The sequence below is a fragment of the Dunckerocampus dactyliophorus genome, chromosome 15 (assembly GCF_027744805.1).
Source record: "Dunckerocampus dactyliophorus isolate RoL2022-P2 chromosome 15, RoL_Ddac_1.1, whole genome shotgun sequence".
Classification (NCBI taxonomy): domain Eukaryota; kingdom Metazoa; phylum Chordata; class Actinopteri; order Syngnathiformes; family Syngnathidae; genus Dunckerocampus; species Dunckerocampus dactyliophorus.
In genome coordinates, this window is record NC_072833.1 from 27,185,869 (window position 1) to 27,198,771 (window position 12,903).

The window sequence follows — 12,903 nt, forward strand, 5'->3', positions numbered from 1 at the left end:
CGGTACAGTACAAAGGAGGAAGATGGCTCAAGTATTGCTCCATTTTACTTCAAAATAAAAGACAATTTTGAAGTCATTGTTTGAGCTTTCTGCAATATTTGATTTATTCCGTCAACTTGCATGGTTTCTCTCATGCAGTTGTTTGGAGTTTTGGCATCAGCAGCCTTTGTCTGGCGTGTTTGCTGTTGTTGGGGTGCTGTCGTGTCGTGTATGCGTATGAACGTGTGCGTCGTCATGCCGAAAAGATGAATGAATTCACACGTTGTCGTTTGACTTGTGATGACCAACAAAATTTACCTCCCGTGTAGTCGCTCGCAAGAGGTTGTGCTCTCCTTCTCCTCCTCCTCCTTCCACTGCTTGGACTTCCTCATCATAGCAGCGTCGGGGACCCACCAGCACTTTTGCATCTTCCCGCTTCCCTGCATGTTAGCAAGCTGCCTGCTGCTCTACTTCCTGTTTCAGCATCGTGCTCCGCCACCGCCGCTCGCTCTGCTCTCCTTACCCCCCTTGTCTTTTGGGACAAAGCGCCTGAATGCAACCTGAACCTCCGCCGCTGCACGCCATGTGAAGGCGATGGAGGTGGTGTGACGGATGAAGCTAGCGAGTGGGATGCATGCCGCCGTCTTCTTGTTCCAGAAATGCAGACTAACTTGTTAACTTGTCTACTTTTGTCTCCCATCACTCTCTCTCTCTCTCATCACCTCTAACAAAGCGGGTAAGTCGTGAGGATGTGACCTCCGTGTGTCCACCGTCATGCCGCCATCTTTCCTGTCTCTCTTCCCCCACCCCTCAAGACCGCCATCGCTTTCTTTCTTTTGACGCCACGTGAAGACTTTCTTCCCGCCTTACAGCAGCCTCCAGATGGAGAATGTGCAGCGCTCCCGTTTTCCTTCCTGGAATGCTGTCCTCTCCTGGTTTTTCTGTCTTTATTTGTGTGACGTCACCAGCTGCATCATCCGGTTACAGGATTTCTTTACGTGTGTTTGTTTTCATGATTTGTTTCCTTACTTCTCTTTCCCCAGCTATGTTCAGTCTTGATGAACATACAGCATGAGCTCGGCCTCATGCGCTGGACGGACAAGACTGACATGTGTCCATGTGTCTCTGCCGCAACGTCTTTCATTCCTCATATTCTCTGACAACACACTCAATGGGGGATGGGTTGTTGCCTCAGAGTCCATTTGAAGTCTTTTTGCAACCCTTTCAAATGTTTCATACCGTAATCCAGGGGTGCCCCCACTCTTCCCTCCAGCGACGGCCACATCGTGAAACATGAAAGGATGCAACTTTGCCACTTTGGTGTTTTGTAAAGCAACGCATGTAGATGTTCGAAGACAGAGGCGACCCAAATCCGGGGGCCATTTGTGGCCCGCAGCCATTTTATTATTGGCCCGCAGGGAAAAAAAACAGCATCAAAAATGGAAAAATCAGCTGTAGTTTTACAAGAATAATGTCAAAATATTATGAGCAAAAAAGTTATTTTTATTTATTTATTAATAACGTGTATTTATTAACTCATTCAATCCCACACGTTTTTCAAAAATCAACCCCTACCGCCCATTTTACACCATGTGGACTGATCTTTCAAGGCACACAGAGTATTGTATTGTGTTGTACGGCCTTATGCAATGCAACCTACCAAAAGAAGCATTACACTCTCACCTTTCAACAAAAAAAAGTTAGTTTCTACCTTTTTGCGTTCTTTAGTAATCAGCAGTACAACATAGGTAGGTTTCAGGGAAATATCAGTTCCTGACTAAAAAAGGGAGAAAAGCAGCTTTTTGTGAAAAGATACATCTCAAGCATAACTTTCACTTTGATAGAAGTATTTGTTGCTTTTGTGACAGCTCAAATATCTAAACAACTACACCACAACACAAAAAGGGCTTTTTTCATCAAAATGAGAAAATTATTTACAAATATAACACCATCAACTAGTTAGAATTTTCAACTGAAACTGAACTATGTGTGTGCGTGCATGTGTGCACGTGTGCATGTGTTAAAATGTCCCTACAATGCGTAATGCTGCTCTCTCACTTCCTCCTTGCTGTCCAGCGCATTCATACATGGAAAAGATGCCTTGCCGAGCTCTTGTCAAATGCACTTCTGCCACCTTGTGGCCGTTTTTACGGCTTAAAACTGCACGAACCGCGACTCTTTTTGCCTCTCGCTCCAAAAATATGACCTATAACTAGCCAAAAAAATGCATATTTAAGCAAATTTGACATATTTTTAGCCTAAAGTTAGCATTTTCACGTATAAAAATGTAAATAAATGAAGTAAAATCCAAATATAATGCATTCAGAAGACTCATTCAAGGGCGTTGTGATATGTAGCATTCTACCCTGGTCAAGAGAGGTCAGTAATGTTACATTGATGAGACAATATTCACCGCAGGAAGTACTGTACAGAACAGGAAGTAAAAAAGAGCAACAGTTGTGTCCATGCAGCGTATGTCCCCTACAGCGCATGTTGGTGTTAAAGGTAGCATGGTGTGCTGTATATTCGGTCTTAATGGGAAGATGTTTTCTTATTCGAGCGTGTGGGCGTCATTTGTTGGCACTCGCGCGCCTCTGGCCGAGTGTGGGAGGCTTCAGAGTGGAGCATCTTGAAGACGAGTCGCTGCATTATTCAAAAACAAGCAACAAGCTGAGAGTGGAGCTGCGGGGTGGGACTGAACACGGACGTGCGCTGAGCTCCGGTGTCACCCAGCGGTGTCGTACACTAGGTCACGATTAGCAAAAAAAAATCATAAAAATAGTTGCCGAAATGTATCAGTAAGAAGCTAAAGGTCACGCAGGAAAAAGGCCAACAAATGTTGGCATTGAACGTGGTACAAACACTTGGCCCTTGCAGCACTATTGGCAGAGATAAGGTGTGCTGTCTGTGTTCAATCATACGTCTGCAGGATTATTCTATGATTATGTGTGCCGCAGACATGAACTGCTGGAAGAAGCCAGGAGGAAGGGCTTACCTTTTGCACAGTGGGACGGACCCACCGTGGTGGCCTGGCTGGAGGTGAGCTGTCATCCACTCTTTCACTCTTTCACCTCTTTCCACTACGTATTGATAGTTTCACCATCTTCACATGTTCACCTCTTGGATGGACCCTGTTGGCCCACCAACGGGCACATTTGTTCAAACAGCCAACAGCATAGCTGGGAAAATGTCTTTCAAATGTAAAAGAAGAGACCCTTGGACCACCAAAACAACTTTTCAACGTCAAAACACTCATTCTTTTCTCTTCCGTAGATTCTTCTTATTGAATATAGGTTTACTTTCTTATTGCCACACAACTTTTACGTATGTTCCAAAAATGCATACAAGTCAAATCTAAAAAATAGATATAAATGATGAATACAAGCATAACATACATACAAATATTTTTAGAATAATTACAGTCATTCTTTTATCAACAGTCATTCTTTTAACTCAAATAGATTGTTGTCTTCTTATTGAATATATCTTTACTTTACTAACGTTTTGGTGTATTGCTAAAATAAATACAAATAAAATATTTGAAAAAATATATCACATACTGTCAGGGAAATCCTTGCAGATAACCAAGACAAGTTCTGGACTTACACCAGCCAAGATTGTCTTTTCACTCGCGAGGAGAACAGAAGGGACCCACCAGAGTTGCCATCCCAGACCGCTCTGAATATGTTCTCTGAGCTCTTGCTTTTTATTTGGGTGTTCCCTATCTACAAGGTTGTGCAACTCTAAGGGATGGGGTGAGCAACGCAGCTGCACAACTACTTGTCTTTTCCTATGTGTGTGCGTCTCTGTGGCAGTTATCAGTAATACATGTGTGGTATGAAGCACATTTCACACAGCCTCGAAGGACATCGGTTAGGATGCGACTGCATCCTTGGAGTCAGCAGACAAGGTGGCGCCATGAGTCGCCATCTTCTCTGTTGCTAGGTCACATTCCTAAAACAGACCTTCCTACAGGGCAACACACTTGAACACCATTATGATATAGGAGTGATAATAATATTGCTGGTTAATTTATGTCCAATTCCAACAGTGTTTAGTACATTTTCATAACAAACCCCTCCCACTGAGAAACAATTTCTTTCACACATACTGTATATAAAAATACATACAAATATTTCAAAAATAATGATTCATCACAGTCATCCTTTAACTTAAATAGATTCATGCCTTCTTATTGAATATATGCTTATGTTCTTATTTCTACTTTTACGTGTAATCTTGAAAATAAATAAAAATATAAACCAAAAAAATTATATAAAAAAACACACAAAATATAAAAAATATAATGATAGTTATCCTTTGAACTGAAATAGATTGTTGTGTCATTATTGAGTATGCATTAAAATATCCAAAAACATATGTGATATACCTGTCTATAGCGGCCACTAAAGGGAAACGGCAAAAGTGGCCGCTATAGGTAGGTGGCCGTTATAGACAGGTTGGTGTCCATTTTGAATTTGTGCACGCACATATTAACATGTCTGTGATTAGAAGCTTGTTGTGTTTGCAGATACATATATTTATACTGTTACATGCTGACCAGTAGAGGTCACTGTGGGACTGCGGATACAAGTTGTAAAGAACTACTAGGTTAATAAACCGCTGTTAGTAAAGCCATTAAAGTGCATCGGCGACGTGAGTCTCTCCTTCCCCACAACAAGCGGCATTACAGTATTGACCAGTGCACACCAGGAAATAAACGGTGTCACTGTCTACAACAAGCTCAAAAGAAGACGGCTTTTTTATGTGGACCAACTGACAGTTTGTGTGGATCTTGTGAATGATTGTGGCTGAGCTAGGACTCAGTAATTAAAGTCTACACACGACGGCTTCATTGATTAAAAAAACAAACTTTTTCGTTCTACTTGTCACACATGCACTTGCTTCTACTTCAGTCGGCATTTTGTCCGCTATATGCGGTCAGATATTGACCAAGGGAGACAAAATGGGTGGCCGCTGGCCGCGTTAGACAGGCGACCGCTATACACAGGGTCTATAACATGTACATTTTATGCGGGGGATTTTTCAGTGGCCGCTATAGGCAGGTGGCCGCTAAGACAGGTTTGACTGTATATACAAATATATTTCTATAAATATGAATAGTCATGGTTTAATGAACACAGTCATTCTTATGAGTCAAATCGTCTCCTTATTGAAGATATGTTTCTTTTTCAATCCAATCTATAAAACTATTGAAAAAAGCAATCAATCTAGTAATGAAGTTATCAGCATAGTCATACGCGAGTACATTCATTTGTCAGGTTTGAGGTGTACTCCTGAAATAAATAACAATGACATCTAAAGAACATACGAAAAATGTAGAAATTGTTTTATCAAGTGGTGCCAGGAACAGGAAGGTACGTCGCTCGTCTTTCCATATATGGTCACTTCCAACCGGCCTATCCACGTGCTTGTCCAATCAAAGTCAGCCATGTAGCGAAGCCTTGGCATCAAGTCTGTTCTTGTGTTCCCGCGCTCCAGCTGTGGCTGGGAATGCCGGCCTGGTACGTGGCGGCGTGCCGTGCCAACGTCAAGAGCGGCGCCATCATGTCGGCCCTGTCCGACACAGAGATCCAAAGGGAGATCGGAATCAGCAACCCCCTCCACCGCCTCAAGCTCCGCCTGGCCATCCAGGAGATGGTCTCCCTCACCAGCCCGTCGGCGCCTCCCACCTCCAGAACTGTGAGTCCAATCGGGACCCGGGTGCACTTTTGTGTGTGGTGGCATCACGTGCACTAATTGCATGCTAGCGGTGGTGTGTGTCCCGTCCTCCGCCCTTTAAGCCGGGCCCTCTGGGGGTCCTGACTGTGATGCTTACAGTGCTGCTGCTCTTCTTCTTTAACACTGCTTGCACCACCTGCTGGACTTCTACTACCAATGCCCGCCAATGCTGTAGCCGTCTGGCAACGTATGGGTGACCCACGAGGAGATGGAGACCATGGCGGCCCCTTCCAAAACGGTCAGTGCCCCTCCAGCAGCGCTTTTCCGCCACCTTTTTCTTGTTTGTGTGTTTGCGTCAGAGGAGCTTTCCCTCCCTGAAGTGTTTCACGATTATCAAGCTTTCTTTGTGCTTCATCTTCAGAAGTCCCAGTCTGACGAGGGGAGCTGGGCCCAGGTGAGAAGAAGCAACGTTACACTTTGTTGGTACGGGGGGGTGAGGGGGTTCTATGTACTGTAGATGTTTGCTTCTGCTGCCAAGACGCTGGCTTACGGAGACATGAATCACGAGTGGATCGGGAACGAGTGGCTGCCCAGTCTCGGACTACCTCAGTACCGCAGCTACTTCATGGAGTGCCTGGTGGACGCCCGCATGCTGGACCACCTCACCAAGAAGGACCTGAGGGTGCACCTGAAAATGGTGGACAGCTTCCACAGGTAGCAAAGCTAACATGGACCCACACACTTCCTTGTTTCTTGTGGGACCGCCATGCCTTTCATCACCCTCCAGAACAAGTTTACAATACGGCATCATGGGTCTGAAGAAACTCAACTATGACAGGAAGGAGCTGGAGCGGCGGCGGGAGACGAGCCAGCACGAAATGAGAGGTGAGCCCCCTCCTCAAAAAAGGAAAAGCGGCAAACAAAGAGACGTTGTGGCTTCCCCTCAGACGTTCTGGTGTGGAGCAACGAGCGTGTGGTCCGCTGGGTGCAGAGCATCGGCCTGAGGGACTACGCCAACATCCTGCACGAGAGCGGCGTGCACGGAGCGCTGGTCGCCCTGGACGACAACTTTGACTACAGCAGCCTGGCACTGCTCCTCCAGATCCCCACCCAAAACACTCAGGTACCACACGGAAAGTCACGCAACCCCCCAAAGTGGACACAAAGCATTTAGTCATCAATTATCAACAACAAACACAACACACGTTTGTTGGCCTTCAAGTTTACTTTTCAATGCTGCGTCAACCTTCTAGCTGACTTTTAGCAACTTTCACTAAACACCATGACACCACTTGACTTTCCACTAGCACCCCCACCACTTGACTTTCCACTGGCGCCCCCACCACTTGACTTTCTCGTGGTGCCCCCACCACTTTACTTTCTAGTGGCGCCCCCACCACTTTACTTTCCACTGGCACCCCCCACCACTTGACTTTGCACTGGCGCCCCCACCACTTTACTTTCCACTGGCGCCCCCACCACTTTACTTTCCACTAGCACCCCCACCATTTGACTTTGCACTGGCGCCCCCACCACTTTACTTTCCACTGGCGCCCCCACCACTTTACTTTCCACAGGCTCCCCCCACCACTTTACTTTTGACTGGCGCCCCCACCACGTGACTTTCCACTGGCGCCCCCACCACTTGACTTTCCACTGGCGCCCCCACCACTTGACTTTCTAGTGGTGCCCCCACCACTTTACTTTCTAGTGGCGCCCCCACCACTTTACTTTCCACTGGCACCCCCCACCACTTGACTTTGCACTGGCGCCCCCACCACTTTACCTCCCACTGGCGCCCCCACCACTTTACTTTCCACTAGCACCCCCACCATTTGACTTTGCACTGGCGCCCCCACCACTTTACTTTCCACTGGCGCCCCCACCACTTTACTTTCCACAGGCTCCCCCCACCACTTTACTTTTGACTGGCGCCCCCACCACGTGACTTTCCACTGGCGCCCCCACCACTTGACTTTCCACTGGCGCCCCCACCACTTGACTTTCCACTGGCGCCCCCACCACTTGACTTTCTAGTGGTGCCCCCACCACTTTACTTTCTAGTGGCGCCCCCACCACTTTACTTTCCACTGGCACCCCCCACCACTTGACTTTGCACTGGCGCCCCCACCACTTTACTTTCCACTGGCGCCCCCACCACTTTACTTTCCACTAGCACCCCCACCATTTGACTTTGCACTGGCGCCCCCACCACTTTACTTTCCACTGGCGCCCCCACCACTTTACTTTCCACAGGCTCCCCCCACCACTTTACTTTTGACTGGCGCCCCCACCACGTGACTTTCCACTGGCGCCCCCACCACTTGACTTTCTAGTGGCGCCCCCACCACTTTACTTTCTACTGGCGCCCCCACCACTTTACTTTCCACTGGCACCCCCCACCACTTGACTTTGCACTGGCGCCCCCACCACTTTACTTTCCACTGGCGCCCCGACCACTTTACTTTCCACTAGCACCCCCACCATTTGACTTTCTAGTGGCTCCCCCACCACTTTACTTTCCACTGGCACCCCCCACCACTTGACTTTCCACTGGCACCCCCACCACTTGACTTTCTACTGGCACCCCCACCACTTGACTTTCCACTGGCGCCCCCACCACTTGACTTTCTAGTGGCGCCCCCACCACTTTACTTTCTACTGCCGCCCCCCACCACTTTACTTTCCACTGCCCCCCCGCCCCCCACCACTTTACTTTCCACTGGCACCCCCCACCACATGACTTTCCACTGGCACCCCCCACCACTTGACTTTCCACTGGCGCCCCCACCACTTTACTTTCTACTGCCGCCCCCCACCACCCACCACTTTACTTTCTACTGCCGTCCCCCACCACTTTACTTTCAACTGGAGCCCCCCCACCACCCACCACTTTACTTTTTACTGGCGCCCTCCCACCACTTACTTTCTACTGCCGCCCCCCTGGGACCAATCCTGCCTGGGAACGACTTCAGAACTGCTCCCAACTTCATCCTGGCACTAACAAACATTTTTACACCACATTACCACCTTAAATGATCACATAGAGGATCTTTGACTTGTGTATTTACTGTCACATAGAGGATCTTTGATGAGCGTATTTACTGTCACATAGAGGATCTTTGACTTGTGTATTTACTGTCACATAGAGCAGTGGTCCCCAACCCACCGGGCTGTGGGTCATTTTTCATTATTTCATTTTTTTTTATGTTTTATTTTGAAAAGTGGCCGGATTCTCTGTTACATCTGTGTCACTTGACGCATGTCCATTGTGGGTGTGCTAACTTTATCTCATGCCGCACAGATAGACTACTACTGTATTTTTAGCATTTTTCTTTCACTTCATATTTGATGTAAATGCTGATACTATGTGGGAATGCATGAAGGTAAGTTTTGATGACTTATTGAGTGCTAATGTGCACATTTGTCTCAAGGTAATTCATGCTAGCACACTGCCTTTTACCACACACGTCAAACAGCCATGTCATCATCTCTCTGGAAAAACTTGGCTAGAACTTTAGCTGGTGGATGGTGGGTCGCCATTCATTTTGTGCTTTTAATTTGATATTGTGTCTTAATTTTACACAATACATCATAAATAAGATAAATTAGATCGCTATAATGTACGAACACCCTCCACTCCCCCGGTCCGCGGGAGATTTGTGGCACCACAAGCCGGTTCGTGGATCAAAAAAGGTTGGGGACCACTGACATAGAGGATCTTTGACGAGTGTATTTACTGTCACATAGAGGATCTTTGACTAGTGTATTTACTCTCACATAGAGGATCTTTGACGAGTGTATTTACTCTCACATAGAGGATCTTTGATGAGTGTATTTACTCTCACATAGAGGATCTTTGACAAAAGTGTATTTACTCTCACATAGAGGATCTTTGACGAGTGTATTTACTCTCACATAGAGGATCTTTGATGAGTGTATTTACTCTCACATAGAGGATCTTTGACAAAAGTGTATTTACTCTCACATAGAGGATCTTTGACGAGTGTATTTACTCTCACATAGAGGATCTTTGACAAAAGTGTATTTACTCTCACATAGAGGATCTTTGATGAGTGTATTTACTCTCACATAGAGGATCTTTGACAAAAGTGTATTTACTCTCACATAGAGGATCTTTGACAAGCGTTTTTGAGGGTAAGGAAAGACCCGCATGCTATTTTGGGTTATGTGATGTTTGGAGTTCTTTGTACATTTTTGGAGTGAAAGCAAGCACTGATCAGACGAGGGTGTCAAAATAAGCCAACAGGAGAAGACGCATGTTAGCCAAGTGTGCGTGTGGCAGCGTGTGGTGTCGCTAAAAATAAGCGGCGTGTCGTCATCAGGCCCGGCAGATTCTGGAGCGCGAGTACAATAATCTTCTGGCGCTGGGCACCGACCGCCGGCTGGATGAGGTGGGTGCCGCTCAACCTGACGTTTGCAAGGTCAGCATCTCGTTATTGTTAACGTCCTCCCCCATCCCCACCCCTCCCCCACAGTGCGACGACAAAGAGTTCCGGGGTCCGTCGTGGAGGAGGCAGTTCCCGCCGCGGGACGTGCACGGGATCAGCATGATGCCCGGATCGGCCGAAACGCTCCCGGCTGGCTTCCGCCTCACCGCCACGTCTGGTCACTCGCGGAGGCTCCCCCCAGACGGTAAGTCCCCCTCTTCTCCCCCTTCCAGGGTGGTCTCACGCACTCCAAACGTCTGGCATGCTGCCTGAGACGTCTCTCCTGTCCTCTGATCAGTCCTCTACGAGGATGACAGCCCCGACAACATGTATGTGGATTGGTTTCAAGGTCAGCTATGCCCCGCCCCCTAGCCTCCTCTAAAGGACTGTCTCGTGATCTCCCCCACCCCAACACCTTTCACCTCTGTGTGGCGCGTCCGTCTGGACTCTAATGGTGCCGTGTTTTTGCCGAGTTGCAAACTCGGGGAAGCGAGGGCTGGGCGGCCATGCTTGCAAACGTTCATCAGGGTCGGTGCGCGTGTACACAACACCGCTTGGCGTACGCTTAGTGAACTCAAGCGTGGTACGCCGTTAAATTGGTTGCTCTTCTAGCGTGCCGCTACATCAGGTACCAGACTGCACTCTGTGGCGTCCTCCTTCCTTTGTCCCTGTGCTGTATTCGGTGATCCCGCTTCTGACACCACCACCGCTCATGTTGTACAGGTTGGTTCACCTTTCTTTCCGTGTCGCCCCCTACAGTCGGACCCTCTGCAGTGCAGCGGCTGGACAGCTCCACGGTGAGAACCTACTCGTGCTGAGAGAGAGGAGGCGGACCTTAAACTGTACACTGTATGTAAGACACAGACCCCGCCCCCATCAACCGCCTTCTAGCTCGCTAGCTAAGCCTTGGCCGTGCTACGCAACCTTTCTTGCTGCCGGGACTCGCCTTCCATGTGCGTCCAGCAAAAACACAACCTCAACATGCCGTCCTAAAAATAGACCACAGGCTAGCGAGGGAGTGAACTTTCAAAATAAAAGCTATCGCTTCCTAGGGCAGTTTTTCAAAAGCCTCCAGAGTGAAACGGAGAAATGGAAATCATATAAGAGAGAAACGTGATCAAATGCATTAAAGGCGGATCCAGGGAGGAGGAGGAGGAGGAGGAGGAGGAGGAAGTCAAATAGTAGATGAAGAGGACATCCTGGTCATCTTCATTTTGACTTTTACTTGCTCATCATTTTACGTGTCCCCATTATGCGGCACTTAACTACACTCGTGAAAGATCCAGACTTCCGATACCAGCTCTTCACACTCTAAAATCCATACTCTACTCAAAATATCCATACTTTGGATACTTCAGTCATTTCAGGTCATGTTTGTCTGTTGAAACGTAAACAGAGCCATGTGTGAATTGTCAATAAAATGTACATTCTTAATAATTAATCATTCATTTTAATGATGTTATCATTTGACTGATTTTATATCTGTTTTTTCTGTCGTATATTAGCTTGGCTGTATTGTCAATCACCCGCCACCTCAATACACTGCAAGGTTTAAGAGGAATCACTGAAATTCATCATGAATTCAATGTATCTCTTCATTATGCTATTCAGACACATTTAGTGAATTTGCACAAACTATCCATATTCGTATCTGTACCGCCGATACCAGCCATTATCGAATCGGGAACGACATCAGTGGTATCGCACATTGCTAGCGTACACACTCATAGCCACGCCCTCCAGCTAACACGGAGGACACCCTCTGGTCACTTGCCCTGCTGGCCGGAGTCCTCAGTGCACGTTTGCTTTTCGTGAAACAAATATTAAATAACAGCAGAGGGGAAAACATAATTTTAAAAATGCTCAAAAGAATCCTCGTCAAGACGGTCAAAGTTTAAGACCAAGATAAGAAAAATACTACTTCCTGTTTCGTTGTGTAAAGCCACTTAACAGCTAAATGTCTGCCAATAAATACACGACGTCGGGCTTGTCTTCTATTTAGGTCAAGTCATTTATCAACATAGAAATGTAAACATCAAGCTACGCAGCAATATTCCATCGTATATGACCAAAGGTAAACATCGGTATGTACAGTATATAGATACTACACCGCAGCTACTATTTCCAAGCTAGACACAACTAGCATCGCAATTAGCATCCCGAACTAAACAACACTGCTGTCTAAAAACACATATCTTAATCCACACAGGTATCATATAAATATAGTCGCCATTACTTATAGACACTTAAGCGCGTTTAGAAAGTATTTCGTAACAAACGTGCCCACTATCATCAGTCCGTGTTGAACAATGAACAGCCTTCAATGAATTATTGCGTCCACCAGGTGTCGCCAAACATCAACAGCCATCAGATTAAAGGCCGCACAAACTGCTACTACTGCTACTGCATGGCGTGGATTGGTAGTTGCTAACAGTTTCAATCAGGGCTTCCTAAACTTGGTTAAAAAAACACATAAAAGCATAAATTCTACATGAATGCAAAAAAAAAAAATGTTACCGCATTTTACTGACTTTCGGTGAGCAGAAAAGTTTGGGAAGCTTTGATTTAGAAAATGTGTCAAAAAATGTCATGCATGAATCCCAAAAGACCAGACACAAATATTCATATCTCTATATTATTGTACCAAATGGCCAAAATGCAAGTCCAACAACTACATCATTACATCATCCCACCCCTGCCACAAATACAGTAGATCACAGTCCTGTGGTAAAGACATATGAATGATAGTCAGCTATAACACAAAGCTAAAATGTTTTGCGAAGTTTGGGAT

The 12,903-nt window shown here is 46.6% G+C and overlaps 1 protein-coding gene across 13 annotated transcripts in view; it reads left to right on the forward strand.

The window, feature by feature from the left end:
- Positions 1–12,903, forward strand: part of ppfia2 (PTPRF interacting protein alpha 2) — a 63,690-nt gene that overhangs the window by 48,727 nt on the left and 2,060 nt on the right. For 4 of the 13 annotated variants that reach the window (XR_008573781.1, XM_054799891.1, XM_054799889.1 and 1 more), the window contains 11 exons: positions 2,937–3,018; positions 5,482–5,682; positions 5,897–5,959; positions 6,083–6,115; positions 6,179–6,375; positions 6,449–6,546; positions 6,609–6,784; positions 10,008–10,076; positions 10,161–10,317; positions 10,411–10,461; positions 10,872–10,961. Coding sequence is in view for 12 of the 13 variants with exons in the window: in XM_054799891.1 (XP_054655866.1) it covers positions 2,937–3,018; positions 5,482–5,682; positions 5,897–5,959; positions 6,083–6,115; positions 6,179–6,375; positions 6,449–6,546; positions 6,609–6,784; positions 10,008–10,076; positions 10,161–10,317; positions 10,411–10,461; positions 10,872–10,930 (1,186 nt within the window). In the remaining variant the exon portion in view is untranslated. Of the gene's footprint in view, positions 1–2,936; positions 3,019–5,481; positions 5,683–5,820; positions 5,960–6,082; positions 6,116–6,178; positions 6,376–6,448; positions 6,547–6,608; positions 6,785–10,007; positions 10,077–10,160; positions 10,318–10,410; positions 10,462–10,871; positions 10,962–12,903 lie in introns of those variants that run through there. The other 9 variants (XM_054799901.1, XM_054799892.1, XM_054799895.1 and 6 more) reach the window with 7 other exon arrangements.